The following is a 21,873-nucleotide window of genomic DNA, read 5'->3' on the forward strand; positions in this document are numbered from 1 at the left end:
GCTCCTCTTGAATCCGACAAGACGACGGCGTGGTGTCGGTGGCGGTGAAGAAGTCCGGCGGAGCTTCGCTAAGCTACGCGGGAGATATGGAGGAGAAGGGGGCGGCTAGGGTTTGGGAGGGGGTGGCCGGCCACTCAAGGGGGGCGGCCAGCTTGTGGTCTTGGGGTGGCCGGCCCCCTCCCTTGGCCCCTCATTATATAGGTGGATCCCCAAGTGTTGGTGTCCAAGTCTTCGAATAAGACCCGAACAAAAAACCTTCCATAAGAGGGGAAACCTAGCCCAACTAGGACTCCCACCAAAAGGTGGGATTTCCACCTCCCATGTGGGGTGGCCGGCCTCTATGGAGGAGTCCACTTGGGACTCCTCCCCATCTAGGGCTGGCCGGCCATGGAGGTGGAGTCCCATGTGGACTCCACCTTCTTTGGTGGTTTCTTCCGGACTTTTCTAGAACCTTCTAGAACCTTCCATAGAACCTTCCGCGACATTTTAATTCACATAAAATGACATCCTATATATGAATCTTATTCTCCGGACCATTCCTAACTCCTCGTGATGTCCGGATCTCATCCGGGACTCCGAACAAATATTCGAACTCCATTCCATATTCAAGTACTACCATTTCAACATCCAACTTTAAGTGTGTCACCCTACGGTTCGTGAACTATGCGGACATGGTTGAGTACTCACTCCGACCAATAACCAATAGCGGGATCTGGAGATCCATAATGGCTCCCACATATTCAACGATGACATTAGTGATCGAATGAACCATTCACATACATTACCAATTCCCTTTGTCTCGCGATATTTTACTTGTCCGAGGTTTGATCATCGGTATCACTCTATACCTTGTTCAACCTCGTCTCCTGACAAGTACTCTTTACTCGTACCGTGGTATGTGGTCTCTTATGAACTTATTCATATGCTTGCAAGACATTAGACGACATTCCACCGAGAGGGCCCAGAGTATATCTATCCGTCATCGGGATGGACAAATCCCACTGTTGATCCATATGCCTCAACTCATACTTTCCGGATACTTAATCCCACCTTTATAACCACCCATTTACGCAGTGGCGTTTGATGTAATCAAAGTACCTTTCTGGTATAAGTGATTTACATGATCTCATGGTCATAAGGACTAGGTAACTATGTATCGAAAGCTTATAGCAAATAAATTAATGACGAGATCTTATGCTACGCTTAATTGGGTGTGTCCATTACATCATTCATATAATGATATAACCTTGTTATTAATAACATCCAATGTTCATGATTATGAAACTAATCATCCATTAATCAACAAGCTAGTTTAAGAGGCACACTAGGGACTTCTTGTTGTCTACATATCACACATGTACTAATGTTTCGGTTAATACAATTATAGCATGATATATAAACATTTATCATAAACATAAAGATATAAATAATAACCACTTTATTATTGCCTCTAGGGCATATCTCCTTCACGAAGAGGGTCGTCCACGGAAAATGGAGTGGCGCCCCAAGCAAAGGAAAGCCGATGATGAAACATCGGCTGGCACAAACATGGTGTTCATCCTTCCAGCGGAGTTTGGTGTTCCAGGATCAGACAAAGCATTCTCAAGCATCGTACCGGTGGAGAAGGAGGACGGCCGATGGCGTGTGGCTATAGATTTTCGAGACCTCAACAGAGCTACCGGCCTGATCGAGTAGCAAGAACCAACTTATACTCGAACATGGCGAGGCTGATCCTTTGGATCGGCCCCAAAAATCTACGAAGGAACATTACAGAACCTTCATTGAATTGCTTCAATCAATATGGAGGCCGATTCCAGCAATCGGCCAAAATTATCCTAATCATATGTTTTGCCTGTATGCAACGTCAATCTACTGGACAACGGTTTACGTCGGCTGATGAGTCAGGAGGAGTCAACGATGGTCCTACCAGAGCCGACATTCAAATACAATGCCTTGGCTACATTACAAAGCCGATATCTGCAGTCACCTGACAGATTCGGCTCGGGGGGCATATAGTCAGATGAACATGTACATGTGCAGATAAACATTAAGGGCCGATTAGGGAAAATCGGCCAGTAAAAAAAAAATTTACAGCCGATGCAAGGGCATCGACTTTAGAATTAAGACCTACTGGCTATATGCTCACAGTTTACATCAACATCGACGTTCAGTAGAAGAAAGCTGATCAGCGACTGTGCATCCTTGCTCGTATTCTCGCCTTGATTAAGGCTCGGGGCGCTTAACTTGGTAGATGTCCTGTTTTGGGAGCCGATTGGAGTCACATCGACCGGCCTTGCAAAGGTGATCTTCTCTGAAGTAGTAAGGTGTTGCAAAAGAAGACTACTGAAGCTATGGAGAGGAATCGGGAAAGGAGGCCGTCGGCTTTTACAGGTTTTGGACCGTCCTGTCACTGCAAGAGAAGGAAAGGAACTGGATTCTCAAAATAGCCGATGAGTAGTCATCGGCTAAAGGATTGCGAAAAATTATGGTCAGATATCAAATCGCAGCCTGAAATTGAGAAGTGCTTGACCGACGGGCTAATCGGCATGTGAGTCCGGCTTCACGGGCGTCCAAAAGAAAAGAAATCCGATACGTTGCTATCGGTCTTGGCATGACAAAGGGAGGAATGAAATTGGATTAATTGAAAGATGAATTGAAAGAACAATTTTCATTAATTCAAAGGAACGGCTTTACAAGAAAGAGCCGATGGCTCTCAAAAGAGGGATCTGGTGCCTAGTGCACTGCTACTACTAGTCTTGTTCTACTAGTCGTCGCTGTCCTCGTCGTCACCACCGTCGATGTCGTCGGCGCTGCTCCCAGGAAGCTCCTCGTCGTCGCCGCTGCCCCCAGCCCTTGGTCCGGAGACTCGCCCTCCTCGTCATCATCATCATCCTCGCCGTCCGCCCAGTGAGCGGAAGAGCTTGTTCTGCGTATTCCCGATGGAGGAGGAGGATTCATCCTCCTACTCTTCCTCCTCGTCATCATCATCGTCTTCGCTGTCCGCCCAAGCGCGGAATCGCTTGGCCGGCGAAGCTTAGCGGGGAAGAGGGGCCGCCCTCCTCTTTTTCTTCTTCTTCCTCTACTTCTTCCCCCTTCCCGTCGGGGGAGGTGGGTTTCGCCCAAGGATGGAGGTCGTCTTCACTTTCGCTCATCAGCTCCCCATCGATGAGGAACTTGAGGTCCTCTTCCCCATCGGTCGAGGCGTGTCGCTCTCTCGGCGCGTGATCGGAGTTCCACTCCGGCTCGCTTGAAGAGAAGGATTGGAGAGAGACGAAAGAGGAGGAAGAAGAAGACATGGCTGAGAGAGAAGAGGGTTTTTTGGTGCCGATGGACGGAACAGAGGAAGGGGATGAAGAGAGCTAATCAATCGGCACAGTTAAATAATGAGAAGCCTGGTGGAAATTTAATGCCATTGCAGTTTTCGAGGAAATGATGCCAAGGTTATCAAATTTTGCAGAGAAGCTGGAAAGACAAGGCATCATGATGAGGAATACTGCGACAGTCTGTCTCGCCATGACATGACCCTTCGAAGGAAAACAGAGTGGTTTTGAAATTATCATTGCCAAAACCAGGGGGCATGTGTTATCACCAGATTTTGGTCAAATCGGGAGGTGGGCCGTAAGAGAGATGGGCTTAGAAGATTACACGTGGGAGATCTTTGAAGCGGCCTCGCACGAAGAGTTTTGGGCTAGATTGCCCGTGTATCTTTAATTATGATAGATTATATCTTAGATTAAAAGTTAGAGTTTGTATCGTGCACGGTGGGGATTATTCCCACGTTAGAAAGTCCCCTGGACTATAAATATGTATCTAGGGTTTATGGAATAAACAACAACCAACGTTCAACCAACAAATCAATCTCGGCGCATCGCCAACCCCTTCGTCTCGAGGGTTTCTACCGGTAAGCGACATGCTGCCTAGATCGCATCTTGCGGTCTAGGCAAAGACAAGCTCCACGTTGTTCATGCGTTGCTCGCATCGAAGCCTTGTTGATGGCGAGCAGCGTAGTTATCATAGATGTGTTAGGGTTAGCATAGTTCTTCGCGTAACATGCTATCGTAGTGCAACCCTTGCATGTCTAGCCGCCCTCACACCTATCTTAGGTGTGGGGGCGGCACCCCGCTTGATCATTATTTAGTAGATCTGATCCGTTACGATTGCTCCTTGTTCTACAAGGATTAGTTTAATATCTGCAATAGTTAGGCCTTACAAAGGGGTGGAGGATCCAGCGGCACGTAGGGTGTCGTTCGCTGGCCCTAAACAGGATGTTCCGGGGATCAACCTCGTGTTGGTTTTTAGGCCTTGTTTAGGATCGGCTTATGATCACCGTGCGTGGCCGCGAGGCCCAACCGTGAGTAGGATGATCCGATTATGCGGTGAAAACCCTAAATCGTCGTAGATCTCATTAGCTTTATCTTGATCAAGCAGGACCACCATATATTCGTGCACCTCGTACGAATCATGGGTGGATCGGCTCCCTGAGCCGATTCACAGGATAACCTGAGAGCCGATCGAGGCTCGTATTTAATGTTTACGTGTATGCCATGCAGGAAACTAAGCGAGGCATCTCCATCACCTTCCCGACTGTGTATAGGTCAGGTGGCACGCCCTTGCATCAGCATCGGACGTGTGACCAGAAGGCTTTGCGGGCCGTCGCTCGGAGGGACCTCAGCCAGCCGCAGCTCTAGGTTGTTCCCGGCTCTACGGTGTTGCCCGTCGCTGCCCGCCGGTGGGTTTCTGACGACAACAGATACGATCATAGCACGTAAAACTAGAAAACTTAATGGCAAACACATCATGTACACCAATTTGCATTGAGTTTCTACAAAATATTAAATATGATAATACTATGATAATATCTTATAATACTATGTATTATAGAGGTAGTATCATATACTTCCTATTGTGATTAGTCTAACCAAAATGTTGGGAAAATATTACAGATTGTTTTTCAGCCTCAATTATAAGCAACCCACCAAGGTGGAACCGGCTCATTTGGCCAAAGGGAAACCGGAAGCGTCCCCCCCCCCCCCCCCCCCCACGCGACGCGGCACAACACCTCGCGTCCAACGCACGCACCCATTGCAGTACGGAACTACAAAATCCAAACCCAAAAACCGCACCGTCGCAACCAAAACGCACCCCGCCGCCCCACCCGAGGCCAGCCATGGAGCTCGCGGCGGCCGCCAGGGACGAGGCCGCCTTCGCCATGCGCGTGCTCCGCCAGCTCGCCTGCGGCGGCGGCGAGGCATCGGGCTCCAACCTCGCCGTCTCCCCGCTCTCCATCCACGCCGCGCTGACGCTGCTCGGCGCGGGCGCCAAGGGCGCCACGCTCGACCAGATCGTCGCCTTCCTCGGCCCCGCCGGCGGCCCCGCCCACGCGGCGCTCGCCTCGCACGTCGCGCTGCGCGTCCTCTCCGACAGCGCCGGCGACGGCGGCGGGGGGCCCAACGTGCGGTTCGCCAACGGCGTGTGGGTCGACGCCGCGATGCGCCTCAAGCCCGGCTACGCCGCCGTCGTCTCCGAGCACTACCGCGCCCAGGCGCACCCGGCGCCCTTCAAACACGCGGTGAGTCCTGCAACTTCTCCCCATGAATTAATTCCTCTCGAAATCGCAGCGATCAGCTCCAGCCTCTCACATTTTCTCTTCCTGCATATTCCTCCAGCCAGAGGAAGCGAGAACCCAGATCAACCGGTGGTTCGAGAGCGCGACGGCGGGCCGGATCAAGGACCTCCTACCCAAAAACTCCGTCAGCACCCTGACGCTCGCCGTCCTCGGGAACGCGCTCTACTTCAAGGGCGCCTGGTGCAGCAAGTTCGACCCCGCGCTCACGCTGGACGACGCCTTCCACCTACCCGCCGGCGGCCACGTCGTCTGCCGCCCCGGCTACAAGGTGCTGCGCCTCCCCTACGCCCGTGGCTACCACGACCAACGGGCCTTCTCCATGTACATCTACCTCCCGGACGAGCGCCACGGCCTGCGGAGCCTGCTGCACAAGCTGGGATCATCCGACCCGGCGCTGCTCGAGGACTCCAACATCTCTCTGATGGCCAAGGTCCCCGTGGGCGCCTTCAAGGTGCCCAGGTTCACCGTGTCGTGCAGCACCGACGCGACGGAGCTGCTGCAGCTCCTCGGCCTGCGCCTGCCGTTCCACCCCGGCCTCGCCGACTTCTCCGACATGCTGGACTCGCCCGCGCCGCTCGTCGTGTCCGCCGTCTTCCACCAGTCCTTCGTCGAGGTCAACGAGGAAGGGACCGAGGCCGCCGCGGCCACGGCTGTCGGTGTGGCATTCGGCTGCGCGGCGGTGAGCGCGCCGGTTCAGGTTGTGGACTTCGTCGCCGACCACCCGTTCATGTTCCTCATCAAGGAGGACCGCACCGGCGTGGTGGTCTTCGCCGGCCAAGTTGTCAATCCTTTGCTTTCCTAATCCGGATGTGCAGACAGCCAGAAACAACGATTTTCATCTCTTTGTAAGACGTCGTCAAGTGAAGTCCTGCATTTGCAATCGGCTAGTTCAGTTCCACGATTTCCCGCTTTTTAGTTGTGTATCTCGTTCGTACTAAGGTGTCAAGTGGATCAAACCAAAATCCCACCTTAGTTCATTTTGTGTTCAATCCCACTTAAATCTCTAGTTCGTACTGCGCGCCAGAAAACGCCAGCTAGCACGCATGGACATACACCAGCTACCTGTAGCCATATAGTACCGAACATGAACTCGCGAATATATACTGGAGTACTTAATTTACGCATGGGATTATGGCTTATTACTGGAGTAGTTTCAGGGGGCAGAAATTCTCACAGGAAAAAAAACAAACTAGATCACAGCAGCATGCTAAATTGCTAATAGACATAGAATGTAAAGCACAGCACTGGAAAATTTATTTACTGTGCACAAAGCGGGCAACCACAACAAGGTTTACATACATGTCCTAAAATCAAGGTCAGCAATTTACATATACACGACTACTATGTCAAGACACTTCAGGGGTTGTTTCCTTTGGTAGAACCAGGGCAATAAGACATTCAGCAGGGTGGGGCGGAAGGCCTAGCATGCCAAACACATCAGATGTGGGAGGAAGGATAAATAGTAGCCGTGTCCACATGGGCTTCACAGCAGGAATTTTTATGACCCCAGCGTATTCTTTCTGTTTCAGATAGGAGATAAAGTCCCGAAACTGCAAGATGCAAAAGTAATCTTTAGACAACTACTTAGTCATTAATTAAGCTGCCAAAGAATCAAACCCTGACTATTATGTTACGCAAGTCGAATGCTTGAGTTTTAAACTTGTAGATCCAACAAAGCAACTCGTGTGATCTCAGAATTCTTAAGTTTTGAATTTGTAATGCCACTCAAGCACTAAGATGATATAAGCAATTCCATGATATCTCAGTATTCTAAGTGATGAGCTATGCTTCTGTTATTATGCATACTGCAACTTATGCAGGCCATCAGGTGTGTATATCTAGAGCATTCATCATTTAACACTGACGAATTTCTAAAGAAAAGATGAAACCTAAGTCGACACATCAGAGCGTAAACAGAGGCAGACTAGAGTTGCTAAAATTCTCTTTGGTACTCCGTACTAAGAAACGGTAAAACTTGCATAAAATCACACAATCTAAATCCAGCATAAGAGACTAATAGCTCCTACGACCAAATGTAACACAATTAAATAAATCTTGAGCATGACATGTTGGTCGGTTAGGATTACAAACAGACTTCTATCATAAACACAGGTAAGTAAATACTACCGGGTCATTTGCGAATACAGCATTGAAAGAAGATAGGATACATGTCATCAAACTAATCTCTCTCATCTCTTAGTCACTTTTGTTATGGCACTTCATCTCCCGGAAAGACCATAGTACAAATTCTAGGTGTTCTATCTCTTCTATATTTGGGGGAATTTTCAAGTTTTATTTAGTTCTCGTAATAAATAAATTAAAGAAGTGACAATAATTCCATCTGTTGTTTGCTTAGGTCATTCCATTTTTCAATCCGTTGTTTGTTTGGGTCTTAGTGCATGATTAATGTATATAAGCAAAATAGTATGAAAAGTAATGGTAGTCAGAATCATATAGCAGTAGCCACTAGATTTGATTAAAGAAAACCATGTTTGACTAATGGACTGTCAGAATAGAAATCATACCCCTTTCTGATCACCATTTGAACAGGGCAACAACCGACAGATTTCTTTCTGCAAAGTGAAAGCTAAAAGTTAATATTCTTTAAAGCAATTGAAGAATAATAGGTGATCATTTTTCCTCTCTGCAACACTCTACTTAAGCTCCTAAATATCTTAATAGCATTTATATTAGCCCAGAGAAACCATACGACAGATTAATGTGTGCATTGATTGCAGGGGATACAGCCATGAACTATAAGATACATATCAACTGAAGCATCAGAGAAGTACTAAAGCACTTAAGATGTTGTGTATCTGTTTGGTTACTTTGCGGATGATCTTCGGAAAGAGACCGATGCGCGTGTGAGAAGAGAGAATTACCAAGGAGAGATTTAGATTGATTGTTCTTCCTTATCTCAAATGTGGATACATGTCATCTTTATATAATGGATGCTCAGGCCCTTGACCTCTCCTAATACTATTTGACTTATTAAACCTTTCCTTATACAACTAGATTCTTTCCTAATCCTATATCTTCCTAAAGGACTCCTCCTTTCTGCCATGCTAACCACGGCATCTCCTTCTGCAATACGGGCATCCTGGTGACATGGTCTTGTTTTCCGGCCAGCCGTAATGGAACTAGTGCTGCTTTGATATCATATACTGACGTCCACAACAATGACCCATCAAATAGTATTCTCGGCTTCAATCTTCCAGGGAACAGACCGACACACAGAATGTTCTTTGGCGCAGTTTCTACGTAAGTTGTGCAGTTATAAGCATATTTAGTGAAAACATGATGATTATCTGTTAAGTGACACCACTTCTTGTTGTCCTGAGACAACTCATAATCTTACAGGTTTATAGTACAAGTAGGTTCGATATGTTTCAGAAATAGTATTGACTTAGAGTCTTACTTTATTAGGTGGAGTATTGGCGAAAATTGTCTTCACATGCTGGAAAGCTGTGCGCTTTGTCACATCTAATCTTGAAGGCCATCTGAAATGCGCAAACAAGGTTTTTTTTATACTAGCATATAATCTACCAAATTATGAAATGCAAAAAATAAGGATAAACTTACTCTGCTGGTTCAGAAACGGCATTTTCATATCTACATGCATCTGACTCTACTCTACTTGCATAGATTGTGCAGTAGTGTATGCCACTTTTTGTAAGGGAACCCTGCCATTGAGGATGAGAGGATGGCTTCTGTGAGTTAGAAGGATTAGTAGAAGGTTGCACCGGAGGAGAATCTGGGGGAGGTGGAACAGAGGGTGGCTGGGAAACAGGTAACGGTGGTGGAGGTGTAAATGTTGACGGGGCTATATTTGGTGTAGGTGGCGGCATTTTCTCTGACTGCTGTGCTGAACTTCCTGGAAGATGTGCAAGAGGGGTAACAGAAGATGGCATGAAAGGGAGAGGAGCAGGCGGATTGATACGGAAGTTACTTCCGGACATCATGCGAGGAGAAACACGACTGAAGGGTGGATTTGGTGTAGTGTTTTCCCACGGACTGGCTGGACCAGGATATACAGGACGGAGAAAATTAGTTTGGATAGGTGGTGGTGGCAGTGGTATTACAGAAGCACGGTGTGCAGAAACAGGTGGGCAGGGAGGAATTCCTTGTGGAGCTCTGCTTGACTCTAACTCCTTGTAGTGCCATAATTGCTGGGTATTGGGAGGTGATGGACCTGCACATTAAGCAAGGCATTGTTACGACGGAACTGTATCACGTACACGCTTGCAATGTTTCTGTCCACTAAACAATACTGACCATAAATTGGTCGATCCCCCTGTACTGTGTAGCCTGCATGATACCCTGAAACCCTTGGATTCCTGCATATGTTTCCATCACTGAAGTAAGTAAAATTGTCATGCAACATGGAAAATTTTACCTTGTGGCATGTAAAAGTAAAACACCATAAGATTTACATAAATTGGTATCTGTAGCTAGATTTTTTTCTAGACGACGAATAAAAGGGCATGGTGTTATGCTTGCAAGACACCATATATTTATGATTTATCTAAGAGAAGTGTTTGAATAAATCCTAGATGCAACTTCTCTTAATCGCGGTCGCAAGCTGGTGTTAAGATCATAATCACAGGTTGTGAATCGTAATTTCATATGCATCGCACAACTGCCGTATGCCATATCAGCTATATGTACACAGCCATATTTTTGGATATGTAACTAGATACAATGAAAATTTCTATGCCCACTGGGCTGGGAATTTTTTGTTCAGCTGGACGAAAATCTATTCCGTGTTCGCAGCTGTACATCTCCGCGGCTTCACCGCCGGTCACTCCACTCCAGGAAGAAGCCCACGGTCTCCTTCTAGGAGCAAGACTGGCAGGTTTACTCCAGCTCCAGGAGGTCACATTCTTCACCAATTGTGTTGTTCTTGTTAAGGCGGTTGCTTTCAGCAACGTGCTCACTTCACCTAGGCATTGGGAAATCAGGCCACAGCTGGCGACCATTTGCAACAGCGTTGCTTTCAATCCCAGGAAGACTCATCACATCTCCAGAAGTTACAACTTTAAAGCTCACTTTCAGGCTAGGCTTACTGTCAAAATTCAGGATAGAGCTTTAAGTTTCAGATGTCTAGCCAATTCCGAAATGGATACTGCATGCCCTTTCAGAATGTACTATCGGCTGAATGTGTTGCTACATGCATGCTTCTGTTTGTAAAATGTTGTTAACTTAATAAAAAAACTGTTTGTCCAAAAAAATTGATATAATGGCCCGTGAGGCACAACCACGTAATTGTACAATGAGCACAAAGCAATTTCAAGTGCTCTGCACTTAAGAAATGACAAATAAATAAATAAATATTACGAACGCAGCAGATCCAACCAAGAACATTAACCATGTAAGGATTAGGAAAAATGTTAACCTAACCTGATCTCCTGGTGACTGCTGCTGTCCGAAACGTTCTGGCCTGGCATTCGAATAACAGGTGATGATGTTTTATCATGAATAGGTCCTGCACTGCATGTCCTAGATTCAACACTAATCAACTTCAGCCCAAATCTTGCACCATGCATCTGTGACTTTGCACAGGCGGCGGCATTGTGTGATTTATAATCAATCAAACAGTTCCCATCAAGCCTATTAAATTGCCACCTACTGACCTCACCAAATCGTGAGAAAGCATTAATGAACTCAGTGTCAGGCACTGACTTGTCCATGTTTTGTACCAAAAGCTGATGTGCAGATGTACTCTTAACCTGGGAACAAACATCTGACTGAGCTTGGCGCCTAATGTGAGCTTTTGCAACAGCTGCATCGACTGCTGTCTCAAATTCAAGAAGTAAAACATTTTCACTGGAGATATCGATAATGCCACACGGCCTCTTCAGCCCTGCTGAGTTCAGATCATCGAGCACCTCGTCTTTCTCTTTCTGATTTTTGACCTTAGCAACATAAATATGGCAGCTTTCACCAACAGCTATACCACCAATAAATCCCCTACTGCCGATAAGTCTATCTAAATACCTTATCTGAAGACCACCGCCCCAAAGAGAGGAACCACGCATATATGCACATGCCTGAACAGCATGCACAATGTTTCCATATTCAACTAAGGCAAAATCTTTGGATGGATAAAATAAAAAATTTGTTAATGGGCCAAACTCCTCAAATTTAGATCGAACTAGTGGCTCTGCGGCACCATTTCCCAGTGAACCAACCCAAAGTTCCTTTGAGACTGAAATTACATCGCTGCAGACAGAAGCAACATAAAGATCAGGTCTTGTGCCTTGAACTACAGATTCACCCTCACACCCACCGGTTTTCGCATCTGCCAGCTTCTCAGTTTTCACATCATCAGTCTGCTCCATTTGCACAGACTTTCCTCCATAGCTATCCATGTTGACAATCTTTTCACCTGCACAATTGTCGAGCTTCTCCAGTACTGATGGTTCACAGTCCATGTGACTTTTATCCTCGTCAAGCTCTGATAAAGAGCCCAAAACTTTTAAACAAGATGACACCTCTGAAAGCACAGTAGATCTACAGGAGTCACATAATTTTTTGTATCTCCGTAATATCCAACCTCTCACAGATGGATGCCTAGATATTGCCTGCATGTAAAAACCTGGAAATCAAATATTTGGAGAAATAGACAAGAATTCACTGTGGAGTGAAGCAAAGCTACATAACAGGCTTTTGCCACATATAATTAATTGGAAGATTGCAAAGAAGCCCCAAGAGATCACAAACTTACAAAAGAACTAAGAACTGTTGTCTACACAAGCTGCCTATAATTTGGCAACATGTGCATCATACATGTTCACAACTCCTAAACTTGAGCCTAAAAAATTCTCCTCCCCATACTTTCTTGATCTTGTTACAGAAAAAGTCTATTCCACCAATACTTCTTCACAAGATAATAGTGGTTGTAGGAAGTGCAAAGTCAATCCATCACCAGCTTCCTTAAAACAACATCCACGCAGAAACATGAACTACCCCAGGTCTACTTAAACATCCAACAATAAAAGAGGAGTGGAAACACATGACCATTTGGAAGTAGCGAGTTGCTAAGTCATAATGTTATGCGAACGTGCTAATGCTAGGTTAAGCCAAACATGAATCACGCAATATATGCCCAATATCTGTGTATCTAAGGGACATGCATAATATAGTTTTGATGTTGATCTAAAAAAATCTTTTTGCTGCAGGAAATCTGGTTAATAAATTTCTTACTTAAATCTTAAATTTGTGAGGACCCTTTCATAGATAAGCATGCATGCAATGAAGAATAGTGCTTGTTTTAACTATCTATACCTAATAATAAAGAAAATAAGGCTTCTTGTTCGTCCGTTTTTTATTACCCTTAATTTTCATGTAAATTACATCAGCTGCCACTGCTTAGTTAAAATAAAACGGTTCGCTCGGTGGAACGACTCTGTTCTTTTCCCAAAAACGCCGATGGCGCAAAAGCGCGTTGACCCAAACTGAGGTCGGGCGACGAAAAAGCAGGGGCATGCTAGAGGCCAGATTCCGCTCGGACCAGCTGCGCCCATCCCCGGCCGGCTCTCTGAGCAGAGAACGTCTGGCAGCGCGGCACGACGCCGATCCGCCACCCGTGGGTTGTGGCGCCTCCAGGCCGCACCCCGCAAGGCTTTCGATGGCGGAGGCGCACTGAGAGAGCTGCCGGCGTGGGTGCTAGAGGAAACGGGGCAGAGGCAATTGGCAGAGATGCCGGCGTGTCAATAGCGGTACATCGTCCGGGCGGCCAGCGGCGCGAGGGAAACTCAGATGCGCGGGGGACCTGCCAGCGACGAAAGAGGAGCGCCCGCAGAGATGCGGAGCTGAGCCGTGGATCCAATCGGGAGGCGCGTCTGGGTGGTTGGGAACGAGGCCTGCACAGGCTGTTTCGATTTTCTCCTGAGATGGACCGCCCGCTGCCCCTCGCGCTCAGCTCCACAATCGTCGCCGCCTGCCTCTCTCCCAAAATCCCCGGTGAGCCCTGCCTCCATGGCTGCGTACCTCCCCGATTTCTGCCCGCTCAGCCGGTCGAAAACTCTTGGCTTTGGCCGGTTCGTCCATTGGCAAGAACTCCTACCGTCGTCTTCCCACTAGGCCAATATCCTACAGTAATTGTTTCTTCTGCCACTATCCATTTAAGTTCCACCGCGGTGTTGATGCTGCTTCTATCCCCGAGAAGCGCGCTTGCAAACCCGCGCCTACTAATCAGGTTGATGCTTTAGCCGGCTCTAGATCAACTAGATGCGTATGCGCTGATGATTGGATCAAAACTAAACGTGTAGATGAGAAATAAAGCACAACTTGAACTGAAGTTCAGTTTGGTATTTACTCTGTCAAAATTATTCCGTATCAATGTTTTGGGTGCAAATGTTCAGTAGTGGTGGAAGTACATTGACAAAGCCACAAGGGCAAATGATCCACAAGTTCGACAAGGGTATATACATAAGTTAAAAAGAATATCATGTTTATCTATTACAACAAACTTTACTAGACAAGGTTTGCCACACTTCGGCGATGGTGATGGAGCGGCGAGCAGGTTGTGCCTCTATCATTTTTTTTTGGGGAAAGGCTGTGCCTCTAGCTCATGTCTATCGTAAATTCGTAATCGCTAAGTGGTCCAAATACCTACTAATGTTTTATTACTTTTAAATTTATTTATAGTACTATAAATGATTATTAATAAATTGGTGGAATTTTCGCAGAAAAAAATTGAAGACAAAATCCAGCCGAAAGTAGACAAATGTACCTTCCAAAACTATTCAGATAGTGGGTCAACCGCTAAAATAGATGTGTCATTATTGACGGTAGCATGAGTTGATAAGAAAACAACCCTAATTATTGATATCCGCACCCTGTAGAAAAATACTCCATCTACTAAAAATATTTAATAAAAATTAGACAGTTGCAACACATAGTGCATATGCATATTTCTCATAGAGGTTGACTGCCAGAACATGTGAGCTACATTAGGTGAAACCTACGATAGTTCAAATGATATGGAATCAAAATCTGAAGGAAATATGAGATTTTTGTAATAGTAATTGTAGATACATAGAAAAGCAAATGGTATTGTGCATAGGGTAATGGTTCCAAGATAGTTTAGCATATATCCATTAGTTTCAACCGTTGCAACGCACGGGCATATTTACTAGTCCATAATAACCAAACCAATTTATGTAAGCCGTAAATGGTCGTCTAGTAGGTAACCTGGTACTCTACAGCTCATTGTTGTTTCTATTGCGCAAAACTAAAATGCACATAACAGAAAGGTGAAAATGCTTCACCCGTCAAAAGTGATCCATACCATTGTCATGTAGCACTCATTTGATTCTGCCACAGAACTTCCTGAATCACCACAAGTATCAGAAGGCGTTGAATCAACAATCTCTTTTGTGCCAGACAGATCTATATCCATCCCAGTATGTTGTGAGGCTATATCAGCCTTATTGTCCAAAGCATTAACTGAGACACCATGGTTCAAATTGCAGGTCAGCTGGTTTAAACAGTACAGTCCTTCTCTCACATGGTCAGTTTCTGCAGAAGCAATCAGCACAAAACACGCCTCTAATAGGTTCTCTGGGGATAGTAGAAATATGCATAGCAAGGAAAGTGCCCTCAGTTCAAATAAACAATCATGTGACAGTTGGTTATCATCCCCTGACTCCTGCTTTACAATATTTAGTAACTCCACAGGGTCCTGAAGCTTTGAAAGTCTTCTGGAGCCTATGTGATGGATATCCTTCCCATCAAATGTTGAAATGAAGAAGGTAAGGACAGTCATATAGACTGCAGAGCAGATTCCTGTGATAACAGATGACTTGGGAGCTTCAAAAGATGCTGTGGAGCAAATGTCAACTAAGCCAGCAATACAGGCCCTAGCAGTCTGATATGCCACACCATCTGCATCCTCCCCTCTTGTTACAATGGCCAAGTTCCCTTTGTACATCTTGATGGAGACTTTAGCAGCAGCCTCAAGTGCAGTAGGACAGTATGAGGCATACTGGGGAATCAACTTAGCTAAGATACGCTGTACACTTGTGCAACCTGTATGGATGGATGGTAAAAAAATGACTATGGTTTCTAAACATGGTAAGAGACAAGTTCTTTCACTATAACAAAACCATGTACATATGGACTCCAATGTAAGTGTTAACATGTGAATATACAGAGAGCGGACTTGAAAATGACTGGGCCTTACAATCAGACCTTAGATATATTACCTCTTTTCTTGAAAAGAAGGCCTATAAATTTTTTGAAGTCAAACAATGTAAAATTTGACCAAGCTTGTAGAACAAAAAATTAACAACTTATCATTAGATACATCATGAAATGTGTTTTCATATAGTAGTTAATTAGTTATATAGTATTATAATTATTGACAGTTTTTTCTATAAACTTGGTCAAGACTTTACATTGTCTGACTCAGGAAAAAACTTATAGACATTCTTTTCAGAAATGGAAGGAGTATAAGCTGAATAAAAAGTAGAACAGCTTGGAAACAAGGTTATTACGATTCATATCTTCCTGTCCAGGGTGTCAAAGATAAAACTGGTACCAAACGAGTACATAACCTCCCTACCCCTATATCGTCTGGTAATACACGACCAATTAGTGTTTGGACAAAAAGTTTTTCCGTCATCCCATTTTGAGGATTCACAGAAATACCTCGGATAGTACCACAATCTCTTCTACGCACAATAATATGTTGAACTACTTCAACAAGTCTACGTGTAAGATATCCAGCATCTGCTGTACAAACCCTGTGATTCAAGGTTTGCCTTAAGAAAAATGAACCCCATTAATTGATCCCTCTTTAGGGTAGTACAAGTACATCCTCAAGCCCCGCACGCACACACAGTGGATGCAAAAAAAACTGTCGTCTGCCCTCAGGGATGACTTGGCGACACCATGACAATCTGAATATGTTAAAATGGAAAATTCAATGGGCTTACTCCAACTTTCCACCAACGACAGATCCACTTTTTCTTCCAACTATTAGTTAAGAGTAATGCAGAAAGTCTAACTGGTGTATTTTTAGAATTTAATGTATGAATTATATGATTTACAACTCCATGTAGGCATATCGAACAAGCAGTTCATCCCACAACCAATACACTAATTTTAATAGAGTGCACTAGTGTCAGCAGTGCATCACAATCGCATGTGCCGGCGGTGAACCATGTGTCAGATACATGCAGTACCAATTTTACGTAATCAGGGTATGTTTTGTTGGTGTCCAAAACCAACCCTACCAATTTATCGTTGGCCAAAATCTTGGTCCTCTTTTGGATGGTTGCCAAAGTTTTGGCATTTCCATGCCATGTTGCGAATCTATAAAAAATAAAGTATTTCGCCAAATCATGGGCAAACAAAACCATGATATTTCGCTATGCAAATGTTTCGTAGGGTAAGCTTGGGCTCAACCAAACAAAGACTAACAACATAACACTTTGTTGATCTACCAAAGCTTACTGGAGATTTTAACTGCATATGGAATAGGACAGGTTAACCACGTGCTATTTCTAGCAAAGTAAAATCCCACGGTGGCTCATATGGATCAAATTGCTATGCACCAGAACAACTCAAGTAGAATAGGCACCGAGGGCTCACAATTCTACCATCCACTGAGAACAAATTGCTATGCACCAGAACACCTCAAGTAAAATAGGTACTGAGGGCTCACAATTCTACCATCCACTGAGACCGACTGAATGCTAAATAAGTAAATATAGTTTTGAGTATGAAGTGGTTTCGAGCATGCCCACATCACAGTGGTTCACAAAATCAGCTACTCCCAACAAATGTAATTTGTAATAACAGCATCTAACTGGAAAGGGGGTGTATGATTGGAGAAGCGTTTTTAGGTACCTCGGTACGCGGTGATGAGAGCGAGGTAGACCTGCTCAAGCTCGGGCATGAGGCGCGCGTCCTTGCGCTCCACGCAGAGGCGGATGCGACGGTAGCATTCGAAGAGTTTGCGCAGCTCCTCCCGGTTGCGGCGCTTGCGTTGGACCTCCTCCGGCGCCGGCGTGGGCGACCGTGGGGGAGGTGGCGGGGAAGAGGGCGCGGCTGCTGCGGCTAGGGTTTGGGGAGGCGGCGGGGTAGGAGGTGGACCTGGGGACAGGGGCAGGGGCGGCCGCGGAGGGCAGGAGGGGCTCGGGGTCTGGGCCTCGACGAGCTTCCGCTTCTTCGGCGGCGGCTCCGCCGACGACGCCATGATCGAGCCGAGCGAGGCCGGGGAGAAGACGGCGGTTCCCCGTCCGTGTGATGCACTCTCAGGCACTCCTCTAAAACAAACCGAAATATTAGGGGAGAAGGTAAGGTTTGTGACGGCTGATGTTTTCTTCTGGACGCCTTTGAGTTTGAACTTTGATTTTTGACTAGTACAAATGTCCGTGCGTTGCTACGGATCAACAAATTTTATTTTTTAATGTACACATATATTTCGCAACTGACTATGAAAATGCACAATAAATCAAGAATATCATAATGTACTTCAACATGATAATACCGAGCACAATAACAAGACAACATTGTTGTGCGTCCGTGTGGTTGCAAGTTCTAGGTTTCTTGTTATTCTTCGGCGGTAAGTCACACACATATATTCTAAGCCATCATAACCGTGAACCCAATAACCTCTTCTTTTAGATGTATTATTGTCTCACCAACCCATGGGTGTTGCAAACATAGGTGTAACTGAATGAATACTTCTTTTCTAATTGGTCCAAACAGCTTTCTCAAACCTCTTCAGCACATGCAAGCGAAAGAAAAAATTATGTGAAACATGATTGTGATCGTTATTTTATTGAACGTCGTGTGTTGCTATGGCCCGCTCAATTTTGTTCTTGCCACACATGTTTAAATACACATGAAAATTATGTTTTTTTTTCGAAATGGGGAGCAAAACCCCGGCCTCTGCATCGAAACGATGCACACAGCCATTTATTTTATTATTCATAGGTTCAAAGGTTTAGTTTTACAACTCATGGGTCACATAAGATGTACATCAACCAGCGTAATAAAAAGAAAGTCTACTCATGCATCATGTAATCTTTTAAAAAGCCGCCAACCACCCTGGTTGTAGATAGCCCGAGCAACCATCTCCAGACGGATGCATCCAGAATCCATAGGCGCCGCCGCGCTCGGAAGAAGATAAGACCACTCTCGGGTCCAGTGGGTAGCCATACGGATAACCTGTAAAAAGTGAGCAGTTCCAATCTTGTTAAAGACCATATCATTTCTACAGTTCCAAAGGGCCCAAACTAAAGCACACACACCTAGACGAATTCGAGTTGTAAAGGGATGAAAATTATGTTTATAGACAAAGATAGCCATAAAACATCCCAAAAAATTGTTTTGACTAAAATATAGTTTGATAAAAAGGAATAATGCAATATCATATGCACTTCGGCTGTATCCTTTTATGATTTGGCTTATTACGATGGTCTCTCCAAGATTTTCTTGGCGTGTCTCCAAGAAAAACATGTGATTGGGACTCCACAACCGTGCATGCTATATTGCTATGGTACCAAAAAAGCGAGGTCATGACATCATCTCTCTCTAGTAATCTAGATAATATTAGGCTCGTTGGTATTATGTTAACGTTAAACCACAACTACAAAAATGCTTGCAACTATGAAATCCACATTATCAATTTTATACCACTTAACACACGTTGAGCCATGGTAAATCTAAAAAAGGCGGCACTTTAAGTTACTCCGTAGATTAAAAAATCATTCATAATCACAATATATCTTCATCTTCACAATAATAATATGTATACATGTTAAGAGGAGACCCTAAAACAAAGACAAATGATCTCACTTTTCATACAGGATTTAAAGCTCAAACCGAAAGAATCTGTTTCCGAACACAAGTCCCACAACTACATTGCTTCACAACTACCTTAATAGCTCGCTGGCGTCTTCAAAACACTTGCAAATGCAGAAGAGGACTGAATCGACCAAAAGGTAGGATTGCAGATAAATAAATATCAGGAACTTCATCATCCACCGCGCAACTTGGCCTTGGTACACACCCGTCTACTCTTATCCCTGTTAGCTTAACAATGTATATGTAAATGTCAACTGGTTACATCAAGCCAAACTAAAAAAAATATGTTTTTTTATTATGGTGCAAATGAATGGGGATGACTCTGAAGAAAAATAACACTCATTTACTTACTGAAAGAGGTAGTACCATTGTGTGTAGCATATAACAGGGAGGTGGGGCAGCGGGATAACAGGGATGTGAGAGAGTGGGAGGCGGACCTCCCATTCCCTATAAACAGTTCATCTCAAAATTAAATCTGGCCAGGACACGTGTGCTGCTCAGAACACGCCGAGTCTGGTGGCGAGCATCTTGATTGACGCGGCAAGCGTGGCCATGGCAGTCAGCATTCTTGATGTTCTGTGGTCTGCACTTAATCTATCAGCTGAATAAAAGTAGGAGAACCAGAATATTAACATCCGACAGTTTAGAAAATTTGTTTACCTTGCTCTGTTTATCTGATTCAAATTAGGAAGATGAAGAGCAGAATAAAGCTAAGGCGCCTTACTCCGATCCGTACCCTGCACGCACATACATAGAAGTAGCACAGGTCCGCAGAGACGACTCATGAAGGTAGGGGAAAGGGAGGCATGTAACATCGATGGTGATTTACCGGCATGAGGAAGGCAAGTGGCAGGTGGGAGCAGAGCACAGCGCCGGCATGAGTGTCGTCCATGTGGCTCCCGTGCGCCACCGCGGCTGGCCGGCCGTCATCGTCATCTAAGTCGAGCTACCCGGCTTCATCCGCACAGGCGCCATGGGGTGTCCCAAGGGGCTAAACTGCAAAATGCGCAGCGACGGGATGGACGAAACTGAGTACTGCGTGACGACGAAAATGTTTGACCTATTGTGCCTGGGGAGAATAGGGAACCAGTTTAGTCTTTTTAAGTAGTAGAGATAGAGATAGAGAAATCAGCGACCTCTGTCAAAAGGGAGAGGTCACTATGGTTGTCTTTCGGTGAAAGCTATTGATCTCCACGGCCCCTTCTCCTTCAGGTGGCTCCTTCCCCCCAAAATCTTAAGATTAAGTTTCATTCCTACAAATTTTCTTTTTGTCATCTAGTTTGCACTATTCACCGCCAATTTATTAAGCAAGACATAAATAGCATTACTTTATAAACATTACTTAGTAAGTTTTATATCAATTCTAAATTAACAGAATTTAATTTCATTCTAATCTTAACAACTTATTTACGCAAGCTGTAAGCAAATATGCAAAATGTCTCAAAAGTGAAGACTCTCATTTATTCATGCCTCTAATTGAAGCACATTTGTCAATGTCATGTGCACCCGCTTGCTCCGAATTATGTACGAAACACCAAATCGCAAGAATCAGATGAGAACTCTACCATATGGAAGGAAAATTTAAGAATCCCACAGAGGGCGAGAGGTTCCCTTATTTACTTTTGTTCGTCACTCAGAGACCCTCCAGATTCTATGACACCCCTTCCTTCCGATGTCTATATTCTGTAAGCAACAAAAAATCACAGGCAATCATGCGAGAGGTCTGATAAGAAAACTAAGTTTCATCTATCCTTTTAGATACGGCAAAAATTCAATTTACTCTGAACTGTCGATGTGACAATAGTACCGATCCTATCCAGACCTCAAGCATCGGACTTGATAATAATATAATACACGATGGTATCAAGCTCAACTTCACCATGAGAACAGACACTACGATGTTCTCTAACTCAAAAGGAAATCCCAGGACCAATTCCGGTATGTACATACACAGCAACAAAATTGGTTCAGGAAACTTACTGTACGGTATGTACGTACACAGCAAGAAAATTGGTTCAGGAAACTTACTGTACAGGGAAATATGGTAGACTGGCTTATGTACTCCGTATGAGGCACGGAAGTTAAACAGACAACATATATCATATTCAGCAAAACAATTGTGTTATGACTTCCTTGAAAAATGTTAACAGCCTCTGAAATAAGAGCACACCAATATGTGAATCGGAGTGAGAGAGCTGAAGTTACCAAAAGATAAGAGAAGGCGCAAAGTTAAAATGCTAAATCATAATGGTCATATTATACCAATAAAGGTAAGAATATACTATGGTGTACATCTCTTCTTTACTCCTTGGAAAGGTACCTTTGTACTCTTTACATGATACAAGGACCACGTTTAGTCCTTAATCGCATATTATGTGTTTTTTTGTATGTCCCCCTTAATCGCATTAAATAGGAAATGTCTG

The 21,873-nt window shown here is 44.8% G+C and overlaps 2 protein-coding genes across 2 annotated transcripts; one reads left to right on the top strand and one right to left on the bottom strand.

Annotated features, from left to right (window-relative positions):
- The first annotated feature begins 5,049 nt into the window (after positions 1-5,049).
- On the top strand, positions 5,050-6,536 carry LOC127343693 (serpin-Z1). Its single transcript, XM_051369878.2, has 2 exons — positions 5,050-5,569; positions 5,667-6,536. The coding sequence occupies exons 1-2, from the start codon at positions 5,168-5,170 to the stop codon at positions 6,426-6,428; spliced, it is 1,164 nt and encodes a 387-aa protein (XP_051225838.1). The 5' UTR covers positions 5,050-5,167; the 3' UTR covers positions 6,429-6,536.
- A 315-nt stretch (positions 6,537-6,851) lies between these two features.
- LOC127343692 (uncharacterized) lies at positions 6,852-17,927 on the bottom strand. Its single transcript, XM_051369877.1, has 8 exons — positions 17,486-17,927; positions 14,922-15,661; positions 11,027-12,210; positions 9,902-9,963; positions 9,209-9,818; positions 9,045-9,126; positions 8,152-8,199; positions 6,852-7,176 (listed from the first exon to the last, which is right to left on the bottom strand). The coding sequence occupies exons 1-8, from the start codon at positions 17,832-17,834 to the stop codon at positions 6,973-6,975; spliced, it is 3,279 nt and encodes a 1,092-aa protein (XP_051225837.1). The 5' UTR covers positions 17,835-17,927; the 3' UTR covers positions 6,852-6,972.
- Positions 17,928-21,873: the final 3,946 nt, after the last annotated feature.

This window comes from Lolium perenne, chromosome 3, assembly GCF_019359855.2.
Source record: "Lolium perenne isolate Kyuss_39 chromosome 3, Kyuss_2.0, whole genome shotgun sequence".
Taxonomy (NCBI): domain Eukaryota; kingdom Viridiplantae; phylum Streptophyta; class Magnoliopsida; order Poales; family Poaceae; genus Lolium; species Lolium perenne.